General features: G+C 40.5%; 1 protein-coding gene across 5 annotated transcripts in view; it reads left to right on the top strand.

Annotated features, from left to right (window-relative positions):
- dlg3 (discs, large homolog 3 (Drosophila)) overlaps positions 1 to 21307 on the top strand; it is a 113986-nt gene that overhangs the window by 6882 nt on the left and 85797 nt on the right. For 2 of the 5 annotated variants that reach the window (XM_067387301.1, XM_067387251.1), the window contains exon 1: positions 20623 to 21220. In XM_067387301.1, coding sequence (XP_067243402.1) covers positions 20861 to 21220 — 360 coding nt within the window. In that variant the 5' untranslated portion in view covers positions 20623 to 20860. Of the gene's footprint in view, positions 1 to 5056; positions 5143 to 10533; positions 10645 to 20622; positions 21221 to 21307 lie in introns of those variants that run through there. The other 3 variants (XM_067387267.1, XM_067387259.1, XM_067387243.1) reach the window with 2 other exon arrangements.

Raw genomic sequence — 21307 nt, 5'->3', positions numbered from 1 at the left:
TTCTTCTACTGTCTTTCCCTCTGCACCCCAGTGGGACTCCATTACTGCCCCAAACAGCCCCCACACACACGTACACCGTCCGCATGTGCTGCTAGTCCAAGTTCACTGCCTATCTCTCCAAATAAGTGCTTTTCTTTAGCTCTTTTTTCTTATCTCTTAAAAAAAGAGACTGGCCCGTTTCTTCCAGCGCAAAGGGGGCCGAGAGTGTTATGCTTCAAAGGCACAGCGAGGTAACAAGCATCTCATTATGTTGTTAGTTCAGGCTGTGGGCCAGTGTGGGAGTGTGGGTGACATCAGCAGTATTGTCTCCCTCCATTCTCATCAGCTGGTCGCCCCTCTGTTGGTGACCACAGGCCACGGCAGTTAGTGACCTGAGAGGTAATGAGGTAAGACATATAGAGGGTAGAATGGTGGGGTACAGAAACAAGTCATTCTAGTTTGAAGGGGGGGAAGAGATGGTTTGAAGTTAGGGTTGGCAATTTCAGCTAGCAAAAGTCAGCTAGCTTTGAAAGCATAAGATCCCACCCTTGCTTCATAGTGTTTTCCAAAGCCACGCCTCCTCCAAAACACATTCGGACCGAATGCAATGATTTGGTCCTGAAACTTCCACAGAAGATATATATACACTACCCGTCAAAAGTTTTTGAATGGTAAAATTTTTTAATGTTATAACATTAAAACACAACACACAGTGGTTGTGTTTTGTTCCTGAATTAATCAGTTTGTGTTTGAATCATTTGCTTGAAGGATTCAATGACTCATTTATACACCTTATTTTGCAACGAGGAATGTTACGTTACCTCAGAAGAGCTTAAGAGGGAAGTCGTAGCTGTGAATAACATCACGCCCTATTAAATTTGAAATGTATTTCACACACTAAAAGTATTGCATTCCATTTACATTTGAGGTGCGGTCACATTAGCAAAATTCCGGGCAAAACAGGTCAATTGTCTGGTGTAGGCCAAGCTTTCTGTAGGCCAAAATGGTGAATTTGCATGACAAATTTTAACACAAGCGGTGTATTGGGAACTCCAGATTTCATGGATTTCTATTAAAATGACTGGAATTCAGCAAGCAATTGTAATTATATGTCCGCAGCTTTTATTTACTTGCTTTTGCAACTTGAATGTATATATATATAATATTGTGTATAGAGAAGAGGAGCCAACCACTTTCGAAGACTTGACTTGTGGGATTTTTTTGTCCAGTAGTTGTACATTTAGATGAGCCCAACAATTTGCTGCAGGTCCCACTGCAAAAATCTTTTCACTTGTTTGATTTGAGTGATCTAAGCAAGTTTCTTATGTTCTGTTTTTATTCTGAATAGTTATATCCCACAGCTCTGCTGTAGTGTGTACTGATGATTTTAACGTTATTTTGATTGTCCCAATTTGCACTAGTGTAAATCACTCACAGCTTTTCAATACCAGAGCCACTGTTACCTCAGCTAATGTCTGCAGGCACTCTGCTGTCATGAGCGAGTCATGTTAAAAGCCTCTCTAAGTGAGTGTGATTGCTCTGGCTCTCTAAACCCAGTATGGACAGGAATTTTGGATGAGGCCCCTGGATGATATTTATAGAGAACCACAATAGTGGGAATGATGCTTAAGTTGAGCCAAATGTTGACATTGCTCTTGACCTTGCTCATTTGGCTTGTGTAGACTATGCACCTGTGCTTTTTGGCATGGCTTAAAGACATACTAATCTATTGTTGAGAACCATTAAAGGGTAGTTCTCTTTCGAGTGGAACTCAACGGCGCGTAATGGCTTGACGCTATGGAATGTTTTGTGTGAGCCGGTGTCTAATGCACATGTTTACACACGCCAGTCGCCGTTTGGATGAGCGTGATGACGTAGCGACATAGCATAGTACATCACCAAAACCATCAATAGATGCCATTCTAGCATGTTGCCAGCTTCTTTGTGTTCAGAAGCCTATCAGTCAGTTGCTTTTGAGGAGCTTCTCGAGGTTGTTACTCGTGCTGTGGCCAAGTTAAACCTGGAGTGGCTTGATGAAAAGAGACAGGTCACACAGTCCAAACTAGATGACCGCTATTTGACATCTGGCCGAGAGCAACCTTCCTGCCGTTATCTTCTGTTCTTCCCAGACTGTCTAGGTCTTGGAAGAATCGACGCAGGCCACCTTGACATATTCTACTGTGGTCGGTATGCACAAACAGGGGTATAGTGTGGTGCCAAGGGTGGAAGAGATGGTCTGTTCCTTCTGGTCTGTTCAGCGACGTGGTTAACACCGTTGTTGACAGATACCAGGAGGCTAAGAAGCAGTCAGCATTCAGGGAATTAATCCCTCGCTGTTTCCTGGAGTCTGCACCATCCACCAGCCGCTCTAGGTCAGGGCACAGTGATAGGAGAGAAGAACAAAAATCCAGTGGGGGCCCGTGTCCCCCTGCCCCAATGCGTAAAGATAAGAGGGCTGGGAAGTGTGCTCAGGCACAGGGTCTCAGATCTGTTATCTCCTTTAGTATCCTGACAATCCTTGGCCCTGGCCCCTGAGGGTGTCCCCTCCTGGGGAAGGTCTGTGCACACCACAACATTGTGTTCCCGACTTCCCCCAGGGAAGGTGTTTCCACTCACCCTGCCACTAACCGTGGCTTGAGGGATAGAGGCGCCCAACAGGCTATTCGCCCCATCTTTGCTCAAGAGTGATTTGAAAATTTGTCCAGTTTGGTTGGTCCCTGCCAGTTCGCTGATCCAATTTGAGGACTGGTTTGTGATAGAAAATCTGAAGGATGCATCAAAAGAGTTGGTGATGCAGACACGGCTGTCTCCTGCATGTGTAGAATCTATCCTAAATGCTATGAAAGGTATCAAGCTAGGTCAAGAGCTCTCAGTTCTTAAAGTTCAGAGGCTGTTATGTCTCTCGGCAGCAGTGGCCAACTGCTATCACTAGGCCTGCTGCACATGATACCATTCCACTTTTGGCTTAAGAGCAGGGGATTCCATACTCTGATCCATCCCTCCTGGGTTGTAAGGGTCACGGACAACGTACTTTAATTTGACTTTGGAAGGAGCCATGGTTCCTGAATAAGGGCACCTTACCGTGGCAAGACTCTAACGATGGACGCTTCCCTCACGTGATGAGGTGCTGTTCTCTATGGACATCCAGCCAGTGGGTTTTGGGGGGACCTTCCTCTTCACTGGCACATAAATTGCCTAGAAATGAGGGCAGTGTTCCTAGCACTGAAAATCTTCCTCCCACTCCTGAGAGGCTATCATATGTTGTTCTGCACTGGGTTTAAAAGGGGTTTAAAAGCTTTAAAAAGGGTTTCCATTGGGAGAAATCCTCTGGTGTCTTAGTTCTTGCGTGGTGCCAGACAACTGAGGCCTGGTCGTGAGTTCTGTCCTGAACCTAGCATTGGTCTTGGGTGTGTTATCAGATGCTACATTTGAGCCTTTGAAATCGGTTTTAGAGAAAATGCTGACCCTCAAGGTGGCCCTCTTATTAACACTGACTTCGCCAAAGAGAGTAAGACATTTGCAGCCCCTGTCAATTGCTTCTTCCTGCCTAGACTTTGCTCCAGATGATGTTAAATCTTTACTGTACCTTAGACCGGACTATATTCCGCATATTTCTGGTCAGCCAGTTGTTTTGCAGACTTTCTTCCCTCCACCTCATGAGATGCAAGAGAAAGAAAGTCTGCATTGTTAGTCTGGTTTGTGCTTTCAAGATCTACGTCCACTACTCAGGACAGTGGCATAAGTCCTCTCAGCTTCTGGTCTGCTTTGGGGGCCAGCAATTGAAGGAATGCGGTCACCAAGAAGCTCATCTTGCATTGGATCACAGATGCAATCTCCCTCTCCTGTGAGGTGCGCAGAATAGCTTCATCTCTAGGAGTTAGGCCCTTGCTAGGGGTGCAAGATGTTCGCAAGATGTTTTTGCTGCAGCAGGCTGGTCCTCTCTGCACACATTCATCAGGTTCTACAGTCTGGATATGGATTCAGCCCCAGGGTTTTAGGTCCTTCAGGGTTAGTCTGCTCTCAGCCCATGCTTACAATTGTCTGTGCAGGAACACAGCCTTGTGGGGCAGGTACTGTCCGGTGGCATGACGACGTTAGCATTAAAGTTCCCATAGCATCAAGCCACGACATGGTGTTGAATTCTACTTAAAAGGGAATGTCTCTGGTTCCCTGAGATGGGAACGAGATGCTGCGTCGGGCTGCCATTCCCCTGGCAATTCCAAAGCATTAAGCCATGATGCAGCATCTCGTTCCCATCTCAGGGAACCACGTTACATACGTAACCCAAGACGTTCACTCAAAAATAAAAATTCTGGCATCGTTTGCTCACTCTTATGTCTATGGAGGCTCTTTCAGGATATGATGATGAAAAAAACAAGATAGGAGGAAAAATTATATTCAATACTTTTGCATTCTCTCACAAAACATTAGTGTTTCTCTGGGAAATGCAAATGTTTTGTGAGTGAACGCAAAGTTTCTCTGGGGAACTCAAAAGTTTTGAGAGAGAACTCAAAAGCATTGGACCATAATTTTTCCTCCCATTTTATGTTTTTTTTATCATCATCATGTTCTTTTAGGGGTTCCATACGTCTTCTAAAAGCATATGACTTTCTTTATACTCTGAAACAAAATATGAGAAATTTATAGTGTTTTCAAGTTGCTCTTTGTCCTTTTGGGAGTCCTTGGTCTCCATCCACTTTCATAGTGTAGAGAGAAATTTGGATATTCTGCTAAAAAGATGTTTCACTCTGGAAAGTAAGTTATACAGGGTTATAACAACTTGAGGGCATGTAAATAACAATTGTGAATGGGAAATTTCATTTTTGGGCAATTTAATCCTTTAGCATTAATGTTGGAATGCCAACATTATTTATACTACAAATTTTAATTTAATTGTATTAATTTTTTTAAAGATTTCTTTAGAATCTTATTCAGATAATATCATAGTGCCAACAGCAATCTTGCATACATCTGCTATCAATTTAAAAATGTAATGTAGGTATTACATATTTCAGTGTAAATACCTGCATTATTTAAATGGATTCATTCAATGACATCGCTATTCCATTATTCTCAGATATTCAGGAATGCTACGAAGTTACCCTACAAATGAATGCAGCACAAAATGGAGTTAAAGACAGCAGCTCTGTGGACACATGGGAGGTAAGAGCCCCAGAGAAAGGGCAGCTTTATTTTATCACATGTCATTATTTACTCACCCTCATGTCGTTCCAAACCCTGATATCTTTGTTATTGTATACAAGTCTGATATTTCTAGTTCTCAAGTTCAAGTCACTGACTCGATCCAGTTAAAGCAGTTAACAGCTCACAGCAGGTGAAGATTATCAGTGAATATCTTAAACTTAGCCTGTTAATTTTGTAGCACAAGGTCATTTTTATGATACTTTTATGGTGCATTTATAACCAATAACAGTGATTAGCACAGACACAGGTTTAGAAAAATCTGAAGGGAAGTTTACAGAGAAATACTGGACAAAAAATAGAAAAAATAAGAGGGGAAAATGAAAGAGAGCATGTGGAAGTTACAGACACTACAGAACATTAGTCATATCTAGAAAGCACTGCAGTGATAACACCAAGTGCTCCTCAGTGGGCTGTGTGATGATGTCACCAGGACCTTTCGTTACAAGTGTCTGCAATCATGTGACCATGCAAAGTATTTATAGGGAGAGTACAAAAAATAACCTCAACTTCTGTCTGGATTCTGTTAAAAGCAACTGCAGTGAGGGAGGATCACTCTGTGGTTTCTCTGAGGGTACACAAACATACACTTGGGTTTGACTAAAATAGTCTCTATTTGTCCAGTACAGCAGCGCCCTATGACTGATGTTTTAAAAGATGATAGAATGAAGTTTTTCCATCCTCTTCATAGTTTCAGACGATCCAAATTTGGGCTGAATTTTTGTCTTGATTTATGTGGCATTATTACTTTTTTTTTTTGGGGGTATAACAGACAGCTTCACAACTTACTTTGCTGGTGAGCAGCACCAATCCATCTATAACTACTCTGGACCATCAAGGAAACTTGTGCATGTCTAAACTGTTTATTTTTCTTTCTTTTTTAATATATTTCAACAGGGAAGAAAGCAATTTTCTATAACTTCTTTTAAGCGTACAGTGTTTAGAGATTGATCAAAAAATTTTAAAATTAGGCTAGAATATTAGGGTAAAATTTTTACAATTACATCCAAAATATAGTTTTATATCTTGAAATAGATGAAAACCCTGCACAACAATTATGTAATGGTAATGTGTTTTTAAGACCCATGAACTAAGTCTGAAGTCAAATTAGAATGTACTCTAAAGATGTCAGTTTTCGCAAGATTGCGCTGGATGGATATATTAGTACAGATGACAGAGATCTATGAGTGTTTCACGCTGCAAAAAGAAAGAAAGAAAAAAAAACAATTAATCAGTATTTTTGTCTTGATTTTCAGTAAAAATTCCTAAACATCCCATAAAAGAAGATATAGAATATATTTTGAATACATTTTATTTTTTACTCTCCCTTTTGCTTGCTTGGTTAAAGGTTGTTTAGGAATGTTCAAATATTTTTACTCAAAAACTAGTTTGATATCATAAGTTTGATGATATAATTATGACTGTATCTAATAATTTTTTATGTCATAATTATGATTTCCCAAAGCAAAATTTTTTTTGTGATTTCACGTAGTTGCTGCAGATTTGTCTGCTACACATCCATGATGCGACTCTATTGGATTGAGATCTGGTGACTGTGGAGGCCATTAGAGTATAGTGAACTCATTGTCATGTTCAAGAAACAAGTTTGAGATGATGTGAGATTTGTGACATGGCAGGTTATCCTGCTGGAAGTAGCCATCAGCTGATGGGTACACTGTGGTCCTGAAGGAATGGACATGGTCAGCAATAATACTTAGGTAGGCTGTGGCATTTAAAAGATGCACAGTTGGTACAAGAGTGTGCAAAGAAAAATATCCCCCGCACAATGTCACCACCATCACCAGCCTGAACTGTTGATGGATGCAAAGCAAGATGGATCCATGCTTTCATGTTGTTTATGCCAAATTCTGACCCTACCATCTGAATGTCATAACAGAAATTGAGACTCATCAGACCAGGCAAAGTTTTTCCTTCTGTTGTTCAATTTTGGTGAGTCCTTGTGATGTTATAGCCTCAGTCTCCTGTTCTTAGCTGACAAGAGTGGCACCGGTGTGGTCTTCTGCTGCTGTAGCCAATTTGCTTCAAGGTTCGACGTGTTGTGTGTTCAGAGATACTCTTCTGCAGACCTTAGTTGTAATGAGTGGTTATTTGAGTTACTGTTGTCTTTCTATCAGCTTGAACGAGTCTGGCTGTTCTCCTCTGGCATTAACAATGCATTTGTACCCACAGAACTGCCTCTCACTGGACATTTTTTCCCTTTTTTGACCATTCTCTGTAGCCCTAGAGATGGTTGTGTGTGAAAATCCCAGTTAATCAGCAGTTTCTAATATACTCAGAACAGTCTGTTTGGCACCAACAATGATACCACGTTAAATCACCTTTCTTTTCTATTGTGACACTAAGTTTGAACTTCAGCAGATCGTCTTGACCATAGCTGCATCCGAAAACTTATAGGCAATGACTTTGCAGGCAGCGCACGAAGGTGCCTCAGAAGGTACTGACTTCTGAGGCAACGTAACGGTTTAATGATTTGGTGAGAACAAAGCAAATATTTAATTACTACAATAGTAATTTCTCACTAGAAATGACATCTGAAGTGGAAAATGTTGGTCAAAAACATACATTTACACACAAACTGACCAGAAACCAAAACTTTCAGACGGCATCTTTATTTTTCTAGCTCAAATGTCACAAAATGGAAAGCACAGGATTGTGGGATATCAAAGGCAGCGAAGGATACATCTATGCTGCCTTCAAAAATCGATTAGATGAAGGCATCTGAAGAGACAGGAAGTGAAGCTAACGCTAGCTGCATCTCATTTCGGAGGCTTCATTCTTCGGAGATCGCATTTGAAGGCTGCATACATCATCAAAGATGTCTTATTTAAGAAAAGTAACCATAATAAAATTCACTTATTCCTCATGAGGTGTAAAATACTGTAATTTCTTTCTTACTTTGCAATCTAACGGTTACTTTACTTAAATCAGACCACCCTGATGACATATGCAGCCTTCAAATGCGATCTCCGGAGGACAGAGCCTTAAAAATGAGATGCAGCTATGGGATTTAGACTTGCCTCAATGCCTTCCAACCTTGGAATGCCCATGTATACATGCCTAAATGCGTTTAGTTGCTGCCATGTGATTGGCAGATTATATATTTGCGATAAAGAGCAGTTGAACAGGTGTACCTAATAAAGATGGCCGATGTGTGTGTATATATGTACAGCTATGGAAAAAATTAAGAGACCACTCCAAGTTCAGAAATCAATGTTAAGTGGTCTCTTAATTTTTTCCATAGCTGTATATGCATATGTTATCATTTTAATTTTATTGTTTTAAAAGTGCCCTAGAACCAGTTTTTACAAGATGTAGTATAAGTCTAAGGTGTCCCCTGAATGTGTCTGTGAAGTTTCAGCTCAAAATACCCCATAGATTTTTTTTAATTAATTTTTTTAACTGCCTATTTTGGGGCATCATTAACTATGCACCGATTCAGCGTGCGGCCCCTTTAAATCGCGTGCTCCCTATGCAAATATTAGGGGCGTACATATTAATGATTCTGACTGTTACATAACAGTCGGTGTTATGTTGAGATTCACCTGTTTTTCGGAGGTCTTTAAACAAACGAGATTTACATAAGCAATGGATTTTGAAACTCAATGTATGTCATTTCCATGTATTGAACTCTTGTTAATTCAACTATGCCAAGGTAAATTCAATTTTTGATTCTAGGGGCACCTTTAAATTGGTTGTGGTAGATGCTCAGGTAAAAAACAAGCAATGATTGATATTTTTTCAGTTTTGGTTGAGGAAAAAACACAGATAAAAAGTAGACATTCGGACTGTCTCTGTGAGTATAATCTACCCCATTTCAAATCCCCAACTGGCAGTTTCCAGAAGCATCATCCTATTGTGACACATGTTCCACAAAAATACTGCAGGGGTCACTATGTGATGTGTGGTGGAGAGCTTCACAGGCCTTAGTGTGAGTGTGTGTCCAGGCGCAGCCCTGTTCTCTGGTTCTCTCTGAGCAAGCTAGGCTGGTTCTGAGTGAATGTCCAGCTCAGGCTTCATTAGCATTCAAAGCGTGCGGTCACCTGAGAGACGTTAAATGAAATGAGTCTGCAAATTCCCCGATTTGGTGCAGAAGGAAGGAAAAAAAGTCCCTGGAATAATTTACAGCACAATCATTACAAACCTTTGTGTTAAACAGCAAAGGGCAGTGTGTCTTGCCTTTCATTTTTTTTTATATTAGCTACAGTTACAGTCAGTAATATAACAGTGTTACATAATGTGGTGTCAGTGTTATGTCTGTGAATATTGGCTAAAATGTTTAGTTAAATATACAGGTCTATCAAGCTGTAATAATCCAGCCCCAGTATATATTGCGAGCAGTATGTCATGTGTCAGCAGTGATTCAATGGCACTGGACACCAGCAGCGCCTCCATGTTCCTCTCTGGGTTTGAGACTGCAGCAATCCTGCATGTTCTCAGCTGCAGCGTCCCATCTCGTAGCTGAGCTGATGACAATATGACGGCAAACCCGGGGGTTGGCAACCATTTCTCAATTCAGTTCATGGTGGTCCAATGAAGGCAATGATAAAAACGGTAAAATTGCTTTGTGTTTTGTTATATGTTGCCTGAAAGCAGTTTTTTTATGATTTTAGATGTGACTTTATTTGTGCTTTTTTTTTTTTTGCATCAACTTGGGTGTGGCTTGGCCTGATGCTGCAAACCTGCATGCCTCTGTGTGTTTGTGTTTATATGAACACACATAGAGTCAGAATAGGACAGATCCTAAAAGAACATTCTAGAGTTGAGTTTGTTACCATTTTGGAAGGGAAAGTGAGAGTCTTTGTTCCATCTGCTGTCATGGCCTTTTCCAAAGACTGCCCTCTGCTGCCTGTGGCTTGTGACTGCGGCATAAATTATGATAAACAGGTAGGAACTAATCTAATCAAGTTCTGGCCCTGCTTTAGCATATTTTGGTTTACAATGCTATATAATGACAGATTTTGAGAGATTTTATAGTTGTGGATAGTGGTCAAAAATTATGTTTTAGAGTGTGTGTTTGTTTCAGTATGTTTGGTGGCACTTGTTTTCTCTTTTAATGTCTGTCCATCCAAAACATCTTGCATATGGTGATGTTAGCCTGTCTGCACTATTCTCTGTTCACATGACAAATAACTATTTGTGCCCAAACTGGAATATTCCACAGCCCAAGAGCTGTTGTTAAGTTATTAACAGTGATGATTGTTTTCATGCGTCACTCCACATTGACAATTGTGTGTTTAATCTTGAATATTTGGTTACATCAATTTATTTAATTTGTATTTTTTTTTTGTCTATCTATGCAATCTACTGATTCTGTGTAATTTGTATTTGCAGACTTCGGGTGAAGAGGGTGTGTCACGTGTGCGTGTGACCAGCAGGAGGAGCTCTCAGAAGGTGGAGAGAGTGGCTGGACTAGTAAGCCGATCCCATGTGGAGGCACCAAAGGTTAGTGGCTGCTGAATCAGGAATACTACTTTTTACAAAAATAGATCTATAACGTAGAACATGTTGCATGAGGTCTAAACTGGCATAGGGATTTGTTTATGCTTTGATGTTTAGTACATCTCATGTGTCAGGCAGTGCTCAGCAATTAACAATTAAGGACGGTCTGATGGCCTAGGATCAGTGTGAGAAAGTTTCAGCTTGTTAGAACACATTGCACTGTGCTGCTTTTTAATCGGTTTTCTATATAAACATAGACTAGAAGGACATATTTAACCTTTCTGCCAAATCTCTATTTTCAGTGTCTTTTGCATGAGTGCTGCATTTTTAGACGTTGTCTGAAGTTAGATGAATGAAAAAGCAGAACAGTGGAATGAAAAAAACATGTTCTGTGTGAACGACCTACCAGTATGGGTTGTTATGCCTTGGAAACTTAAAAATGTAGTTTTGTGTGATCTACTGAACATTGTTGTGACTGATTTTGCTGATTTAGAAAATATGATTACATTATCTTGCTGACTAAAAAAATATGTGGTTTTGCATCATTTAGAATGGGCTGGAAAATTATAAACAAATGACCATATGCCATCCTTTTCCAGTGTTTCAGTGTTTATAACAGTCATTGCATTAAATTATAATATCATAATTTCCAGATGTTATTGCAAATTAAAAACTTAATGCATTATTGGTAACACTTTAGAATGGGGAACACATATTCACTATTAACTACAACTTTTGCCTTTAAACTCATTAGTTGCTGTTTATTATTATTAATAATTTGTAAGGTAGTTGTTGTAGTGGTTAAGTTTAGGAACGGGGTATATTAAAGGGATAGTGAAAATGTTGTCATCATTTACTCACCCATAAGTTGTTCCGAACCTGTATAAATTTCTTTGTTCAGCTGTACACAAAGGAAGATATTTGGAAGATGTTTGTAACCAAACAGTTCTCACCCTTCATTAACTACCATAGTATTTTTTTTCTCCCTACTATGGTAGTCAGTGGGGGGCGAGATCTCTTTGGTTACAAACATTCTTCAGATTATCTTCTTTTTTGTTCATCAGAACAAAGAAATTTATACAGGTTTGGAACAACTTGAGGGTGCGTAAATGATGACAAAATTTTCATTTTTGGGTGAACTATCCCTTTAAGGAATGTAGAATATGGTCATGCAGAATAAGTCATTCATTTTTGCATTATATAAATACTTATAACCAGCCAATATGCAAGATATTAAGATTTTTTCCCCCATACTAAAGTGTTACCACATTATTTTTATAAAGAAAACTTTAATGAAAGTAGAAAATAAAATTAACATATAAAAAAAAAGAAAAAAAAAGTCTGGGTCTCTGAAAATATCAAGATGGAAAATAGAGATCTTTATTGTTGTGCTCAGTGTCGTGTAATTTAATACCTATGATTGTGATGCAATCATAAAACACATTTCCATCGGTTAAATTTTGACCACAAGCTGATTTCGAGATGTTTTTCATGATGCATATTCATATTAGTGAATACATCTGGATGGTTGCGGTGCAGTTGTGTCAACATATGTAGATTGTAGTCTAGGCTGCAGTGAAATAAGCCATGATGACGCTGTCATCACACAGTTTTTCAGAAATACTCACAGCAATCAGGATCTACTATATCATGGCAGCTCTCATGTTCATGTCCTCCCAATCACAGCACCCCCAGCGGCATGTGGCGGCACAGTGCCTGCGGGCACTGGCTTTTCAGATAAGCGGAGATCTAGTGCGAGGGACGGGGGCGTGAGGTGGAGATGGCAGTGTGGGTGTGGTCTCGGGTCGTGGCTGAAGAGCGTGGGACTGCTGCGTTGAGAACAGAGAGCCTCCATTGTCTACATCAAAGCGCAGGCTCTCTGCAAGGCAGCAGCGTTCTGTTGACAGCAGGGCTGGCTGATGCTGAGCTGAATGTGGTGTCGTGTCTTCCACACATTAGGAGGGGTATGAGGTGGAAGGGAGGGATGAAGAGAAAGCTGCAGAGGGAAAGCGAGTGGGGGAGGATGGGGGAGCGAGGCGAGGCGAGGGCCGGTGCAGTGCAACGCAGTTAGAGCTGGAACGGACACCTAGAGCTCAGCCTTCCGCATGTTGCCATGGAAACCAAATTCCTCCCCCTACTTGCATCCCTACAGACTGGCTGCCTCTCTCGCTTCTGCTCTCTCTGTCGCTGTTTTCCTGTCTCTGTTGCATCTTTCTGCGTCTCTCATATGCGTTCGGCCACATAACATGGCAAAAATGTGTGTTTTGCATCCGACAGGGTGTTTATGCAACGCTTGAGATGGATGAATGCATAATTAACAATGCAAAATGTGTATTTCACAACACAAAGGAACCTCTCTCTGCATTCAGAGCCCTCTCTGTGATCATGTTTTCTTATTCCCAGTTGTTCATCAGCAAACATTTTTTGAGTTACCCTCCCCCAGAGTCATTTTCAGTCCAGTCATATCTTTCTCATGTTGCATTCCCACTTACTTTTTATTTTGCTCTTCTCTGTTTATCCTGCTCTCTGGGCCCATGCACGATTCTTTAACTCATTCCTCTTCTTAACACCTACTACACCTCACCACGTACACAATGCAGCTAAATACAGATGTCACTCCTCTTCTGAGTGCTTAATCCTGTTTTGTACACATACAGCTTGTTTAGGTGAGCGACAACCACATTTTACGAACAAATTCACTCGGAACAAAGTAGTGGGATCCAAACTGAACAAGTTGTTTATGACGTATTTAAAAGCAGAGCACTAATATAGTTACGCACACCACACACTGTTCGGTTAAACGAGTAAGATTTGTAAAATTAATCCATTGCTCAATTGGACATATGTGTGTTAATTGTGATAAGACTTTCAGGTGTGTTATGCAAGTCGCCATCTTTATTTTCTGTAGTCACTGTCTGTCACTAGGGCTGCACGATTTGGCAGAATAAAAAATGTAATTGCGATTTTTCTGACAAATGTTGCAATTTAAAATGTTGAAAAAATAAAATAAATCCAGGTTTGCTGTACTTGTTTGTAGGGCTGCACAATTTGGCTCAAAGTTTTGTGATTATATATCAATATGACTATAAAATAGTATTATTAATAATAATTATTAGTAATATTTAGTAATAACAATTAATATAATTATTGCTAAATACAGCTATGAAACAGTATAAGAAATCAGTAATATTTCACTGTAAAATAAATAACTCTACAGGTTTTATATGCTTTTTTGTAGGGCTACAAAATTTGTGCACATTTTTTTGATTATATATCAATGACTATAAAGTAATAATAATAAATACAAATATTTAATAAAATGAGTAATGAGTAATATTTCATTGTAAAAAAATGCTATTTCAGAAAAAATATATAATAATAATTGTTTATAATGAAACTGTAAAATTACAAATTATAATCTTTTATTTTGGAGGATAACTGCAGGGAGCCCTTAAAGTTCCTATTTTGTTGACAACAGGTTTATAAGCACTTCTAAGCTCAAGATTGTTGGTGCATGTTGTGTTTCCAAATGCACTGTGTCAAGCAGGTGGGGCAGAGAGCCATGGGAACGGAGTGAGGCCGGTGGTGCAAGTGTTAACGAGCGTCACCTGCATGCCACACCGGTCTCGAGTCCCACGGAGGAGCTCCGGAAGGATATAAGGATGAGTGATTCCAGTGAAGGGAGAGAGAGGACCGGGCCTGGGACATTTAGGGTGTACTCACACTAGGTGCTCTGAACGGTGCCCGAGCGTGTGTGACCCCCAAAGCCCGGTTCGTTTGACAAGTGTGAGCGCTCCGTTCCGTGCCCTGGCGCGGTTCGTTTAGCCGGTCCTGGCCCGCTTGGAAGAGGTGGGCCAGAGCGCGGTTCGCATGCAGTGTGAGCGCCAACCGTGCCTGAGGACGCAACACTTACTAGTTTTGTGTGCGCTACTGTCATCATTACGACAGCAAACAGCTTTATTACTGCTTTGAAAGTACACCTATCAATTAATGTAATTTATTGGAGTGTATTTGGGTTTATAACGGCTCTGATTTATAACGGCTTTATAACAGCTCTGATTCTCTGAACCTTATTGATGAACAGGAATTATAGTTTGCAAGTAAAGCTGCAAATTCCTCCATTAAAGGGTTAGTTCACCCAAAAATGAAAATTCTGTCATTTATTACTTACCCTCATGCCGTTCCACACCCGTAAGACCTTCGTTAATCTTCAGAACACAAATTAAGATATTTTAGTTGAAATCCGATAGCTCCGTGAGGCCTTCATAGGGAGCAATGGACACTTCCTCTCTCAAGATCCATAAAGGTACTAAAAACATATTTAAATCGGTTCATGTGAGTACAGTGGTTCAATATTAATATTATAAAGCGACGTGAATATTCTTGAAGCGCCCAAAAAAAACTAAATAACGACTTATTTAGTGATGGCCGATTTCAAAACACTGCTTCAGGAAGCATCGGAGCACAGATGAATCAGTGTGTCGAATCTGCTGTTCGGAGTGCCAAAGTCACGTGATTTCAGCCATTGGCAGTTTGACACGCGATCTGAATCATGATTCAACACACTGATTCATTTATGCTCCAAATCTTCCTGAAGCAGTGTTTTGAAATCGGCCATCACTAAATAAGTCTTTTTTTTTTTTTTTTGGCGCTCCAAAAATATTCTCGTCGCGGGTGTGGAACGGCATGAGGGTAAGTAATAAATGACAGAATTTTCATTTTGGGGTGAACTAACACTTTAACGTCAGCTACCTTTGTAATAATCCTCTGATATGTGCTATTGAAAATCGCTGCGCGGCATAAATTATAAATAGCCTATATATTAGGAAGTATCTTAGCAAAAGTGCATTTCTTCATGTTTTCTTCCATTCAAAAAGTTGCATCGTATATGACGTAAGCGTGCTCCGGCCTGGAGCGTTAAGGTGCTCTAAGTGATGTCACGCGTTTTTAGGCCAAAACATTTTTTGTCACATACAGCAAACATCTCCTCACTATCCGCTAGCTACCTGTCCCCTGAACACACTGTAAAAAAACGCGGTCTCTGTAGTCGCCACAAGCTCCGAAAACGGCAACAAAAACTACCTGGTGCAGCCTTGACCACAAAACATAATAAACATGGTCTAGCTAGCCTCTGTTTTGTTTGACAACACTTCGAACGTCAACAGGATGTTACTCCGCCCAGGATCACTTAGAGCACCTTTAAGTACAATATGCAGGCCAGCAGGGGAGTGGGGAGGGGGGACAATCACACTCGGGCTCGGTTCAAGGCAACCGTACCTAGTGTGACTACACCCTTAAGTTGTTTTGTTTACGTTTATGCGACGCTTACTTTCGTTTTGTTGTTTATTTTGTGATTAAAACTTTATATTCAATGTTTGCCGGTTCCTGCCTAATCTGAGCATTGAACGTTGCGAGCCAAACTAAGAGCACATGTAAAGATGAGTTCATTCATGTGGAGCAGCATTTACTGTGAACTGGGCCGCTCTGAGATGCTGAAAATACTGGATCATGAGCTGTGTAAAAGAACACAGTGCTGCGCTTCATTCTAAAACATGCAGCGCATACTGTATATTTATTTAATTAAATCACAGCCTTTGCAATTTGATAATCAGACTAAGCCATATCTCGATTTTGTGATTAATTGTGCAATCCCAAACAATGCCTCTGTGAACGTAGCCTCAGAGAATGATTATTTAGGGGATTTGTTCAATGCGGCTTTCACTCTCGGACCTTGCAGTGTGCACGTGGCCCTTGTCAGACCCACTCTTCTCTTCAAGACCTCTCAGTTCTCCAGTCATTTCGCAAGCATCTCATACTCCCTTTCTTTCTTTTTCTCTCTCTCTTTCTCTCATTTCCCTTATCATTACGCTGTCAGTCGGATGTGCGGTGTTTGGTGCAGCAGCTGTTTTCTGTCACCAGGCCTATTAATAGGAGTCACAGCCTTCACAGGCACTTTAGTATATTGTGTCAGTGTGAAGGAGCAATGACTCGATGAGTTACAATCGTTTAGGTGAGAACCCAAAACCCTTTCCTGCAGCGGGGGTTGTGAATGACTTGCCTCTATAGCTATGCACATGCAGTCGAAATCTGTAGTGGTTGCATTTTTGTCATGCATTAATAATTATGTTGCCTATTCAATAGGACATTCTCCTGACTATAATCGCTGTCTTTCAAAGGCTGGTCTGCACCTGTTTCATACAGCGATTCTCTGTGGTTCATTCAAAGGAAACCTTCAAGAATGTAGCTGCCCCTTTAAGACTGCCTGTGTCTCATCTCGCCTTATTTGGACATACATCCTGTCAGGTGACAAGAGTGCAGTCACATGGGCTGCTATGAGAATGCACAGAAATTCCAGAAATTTTCTATAGATACCTTCGATGTGAGAGAATATGTGGGGGTTGTGAGGCCAGCTGGGGGGGTTTATATAATGTGGGAATGCAGAAACTGACAATAAGGTTGTTAGATATGAGATATGATGTGTGTAATAAAGTAGAATCCTTTTGTAAAACCATCTCCCAATCATTCTCATTTATTTCATAAATCAACAATAGGCTTCCTTCCAATTTCTCAAGAGTAGGTCAGGATGGATTTCGTTCTCCAGGAAAGATGTGCCAATTTACTGAGACATGCAGTATAGAATTATATATAATATGTGCAAATATATATTTTAAACTAAGAATACTCTGAATTCTTAGTCAAAGAGCAATCCAAATCATCAAGCAGATAGAGGGTGCATTCTTAAATTGTCTCTTTTTTTAACCATCCATCTGTAGTAATGTTCTTCATTCACCCTGGGAGGATTCATCTGTCTCTACCATCACACACTCTCTCACTATGTGGTCGTTTGCAAGAGAGAATAAGGCTGCAGATAGAAATGACTACAGTTTTAAATGCATAAATCAGCCATAATAAAACATGCTATACCAGCTTTAAATCTAATAATATTTATAGCACAGCTTTGCACTGGATTTACATTTGCAAATGTAATTATTGTTGCAAGAACATCTTAGATGACATTTAAGAGTTGCTTAAATGTTACTCGCAACGCATGGCCCCTTTACATGCATTAAACTATAAGCATTTTTGAAAGCAGTTGTGCTTCAAGGTTCTGATCATCCTTTGTGGTGAGTGTTCTGATATTCTAGCTAATATTGACAGACTTGGCCATTGATTGGCTGTGAATGTTTTTTTTAAGATTTGATATTATGTAATTCTTTAAGGAGCAGCATTTTCCCCTGGAGGTACTAGAAACGCCCACATGCACTCACACTCTGGAAGCTACCGACACAAACACATGGCATAATGCAAGCATGTAATGCATGCATATAAGCACGCTCTGCTTCCCTGCCTTCCACTTTCCTCTTCATCCTTGGCCAGCTACATTAAAAATTCCTCTATGGAGACCTTGTAAGTCTGCATCCTATAGAAAAATAAGCTGTGTAGACAAGGGAAGCAGAGGGAACAGGGTGGTCGCAACATGTGCCCAGTCATGTGTGCTCTGATGAATATGCTTGCATTGCCTTTTTTCAGCCACCAAGCACCACCCGTATGCTTCCCAATTTGCTTTGGCAATGTTTGTGTGTGCTACTCACACCATTTTGATCTCTGATTGGCCTTCCTCCTGAAAATCGAAAAGTTTGCCGGAATGGTATAGTGTGGTAATGAAGTGAGTTACCGTTGCATATAATAAAGTGTGGCTGAGCCTGCTGTTTGTGCCTCCTGGTGGGGTTGGAATAGAATAGTGTTCAGTGCCTATTAGAACTGACTCAGCCACAAAAACAAGCAAATTCACACATGCATAAACAGAGAAATACACACACAAATGTCCATGCGTGCAAATAGTCACAATAGAAAACACTATCAAGCACTCAAGCACATTTTGAAATGGCATAACAGTCTAAAAGGCCAACATTGGTTTTAATTCAGCTATTGTGTAATATCAGTAACCCTTTCAAAATTCTCAAACGTTGGGTCACCTGGGTACCTTGTAATCAAATCAATATGTATTCTTTAATGCTGAGGCAATACCTTTAGGTATGCAGATCTTCATTTCCACTGTTGATACATTCAGTAATATCTCCTCTGTATTTAAAGAAACAAACATAATAGGAAACTGTGTAACTCAACAGTTTATTAGTCAACATTCTGTAGCTACCAATGTTTTCAATAAGCAACCAAAATGGTGCAGTTAATTTGATGAATGAATTTCTGGATTTATTACTATACTATAAAAATACACATTCCGATTGAAGAAAAGTTTTTTTTAATTAACATTTCATTGAAATTAAACATTTTAAATCAGCCAAAGAGAATATTTTTAGTGATAACCAAATCACTGCACCTTAAAGATGAATAACAAATCATAAAAAGATAGCAAAACTCTACAGAGCACATCTTAACAGGAGATAAAAGCGAAAACCAATGTCTCTTTCAAAGCAAAGTTTGTTCACTCAGCGGCCATATTTGCAATGCCTCTATTTCGGGCATCCAAGACCAAGTCCTGTCTACTTGAATGGGGAAATCCTGAAATCAAAAAATGGTTGCACACTCACTTTTAAATAACATGTTTAAAATCAACAAAAAAAAATCTGACATGAACTGTTGAATAAATGGTGTTTCTTATTCTCAAAAAGCATCATAAAGCTTATAATGTGCAGTCCTAAGCAATCATCTCAGGACACTGACTGTTCTCTAGCAACCAGAGCTTCTAATGGCAGCTGCAGTGATGCATTGACATTACCAATTGGCGACTGGCTCTTTTATTCGTAGGGTAGTATTTATTCTGCCATGTTGCATGTTGCACTTTTTCCCATTCATAAGTACTATGAGTGCTTGAAAATATGGAGCACAATTTTTCAGATTTGGCTATATCAAGTTAAAAATATGAATGTATTTTTGCAGAATATAGCTGTTAGACAGCTAGCAATCATAATGTATGTCATAATCAAATGTTATCATTATTTTGATTTCTAATCTGCTTCTGTCTTTGATGTATACACTATTTCTTGGAGTTCATCATCAAGCATTTTAATTTTTTTCAAAGCTAGTTTAAATTGTGTGGTTTAGTTTATCTTACAGTTGATTGACAAATGAACTTAATACACAAATAAATTAAAACATGGTCTTCCGTCAGACCCTTATGCACTGTAGCCCGTCTCCGGTATAAACCCACAAGTCAGGTCTTTAGTCTTTCTTACAGTGAAACCATGGAGCTGAATAACGTGCTCTCTGCATCTCCATTCGTGTTTTGTGTGCTGGCTGATTTTCAAGTGCGCTGGCCCTTTAAGAGCAGTCACTTAAGCAGTCAGTCCTGTGTTGGTGCTGCTGCTGATGGCTGTGCTGTGAGTTGATTGGCTGTGGCTGTCAGGGCCGAGGTGCTGGAGGGATGCTGCTACGCATCTCTCTCTCTCTCTCTCTCTCTCTCCCTCTCCCTTCCTCCCTCCCTCTCTCTTTCGCTTGCTTGCATCCCTTCGTATAATCCACATCTAGGGCAAGCAGGCTGAGAGTCAATCCAGTGCTCAGCTCCTCTCTGCAGGCTGGGAAAAGAGTAAGAGAAAGAAGGCAAGAAAACGCTTCCCAAGGCAGGAGGAAACGCAGAAGGAAGAAATCTGGCAAGCAGAGACATACAAAGGAAGATCTGATCACGGATATCATTTATATAGAGAGAAATTGTTTATATATATATATATATATATTTGTACACACGCATATCAATATTTATAGAAATATATATGTATACATATATACCTGTATATAACTGTATTCGTGCTTGTCTGTTTATATTGATATTTTTATATGTATTCGTGTGTGTGTAAATATATACATATATAAACAAATGAATATATATATCTATGAATTTATATACATATCACTGTGAACCAACAGAAGCAGGAAGAGAACTCGACCATCGGGGCTGGTCTCTGATTCCGAGATCATACACACTATTTTTAGCATTATTTTTCCAAACCTTTTGCATCGACCGGAGGAAGACTACCAAGCTTTTTCTATTTTTCATCGCCCTGTTGCTACCTCCTCATCTCTTTTTCTGGATCAGGAGGAACAAAGAGGAGGATAACAGGGTTCGTGAAGATTCCTGCCATTTGTGCTACCGTTCCGTGAGCCGAGTGGCACTGCGCGCTGTATTTGATCTAAGCAGGCAGCAGCAGCAGCAGTGAGATAGAAAGAGACAGAGAGCGCCGCACCGTGTGAACTAGCCAGCATGCACAAACATCATCACTGCTGCAAGTGCCCAGAATGCTATGAAGTGACCCGCATGGCCGCCCTGCGCAGGATGGATGCCCCGGCATATGGAGACTGGCAGCCCGAACCCTACGGATACCCGGCTGGCTATGGGGGCGGCCAGACCTTACCGCCCCAAACCTCGGGTGGGGGAGGGGGAATGGGTGGAGGGGGCACTTTGGGGAGAAGTAAAGGGAAAATGATGTCAGCTGGGGGTCCTGGAGGTCCCAACCCCAAGAACCAATCCAAGGGCGGCCCCAAGGTGAATGGTAACAACTCAGGAGGGCAAGGAGGATGGTGGCCCGAGTGCACCTGTTCCAACCGGGACTGGTACGACCAGGTAAATGCCGTTTCTGGGCCGCTGGGGGCTTCGAGAGTAGGCAGCAGGCGGTAGGCAGTTGGTGTATGTGGTTGCTAGGTCGAAACT

The sequence above is a fragment of the Chanodichthys erythropterus genome, chromosome 1 (assembly GCF_024489055.1).
Source record: "Chanodichthys erythropterus isolate Z2021 chromosome 1, ASM2448905v1, whole genome shotgun sequence".
Classification (NCBI taxonomy): domain Eukaryota; kingdom Metazoa; phylum Chordata; class Actinopteri; order Cypriniformes; family Xenocyprididae; genus Chanodichthys; species Chanodichthys erythropterus.
The sequence above is the reverse complement of the archived record's forward strand: the minus strand, read 5'-3'. Positions and strand labels throughout refer to the sequence as shown.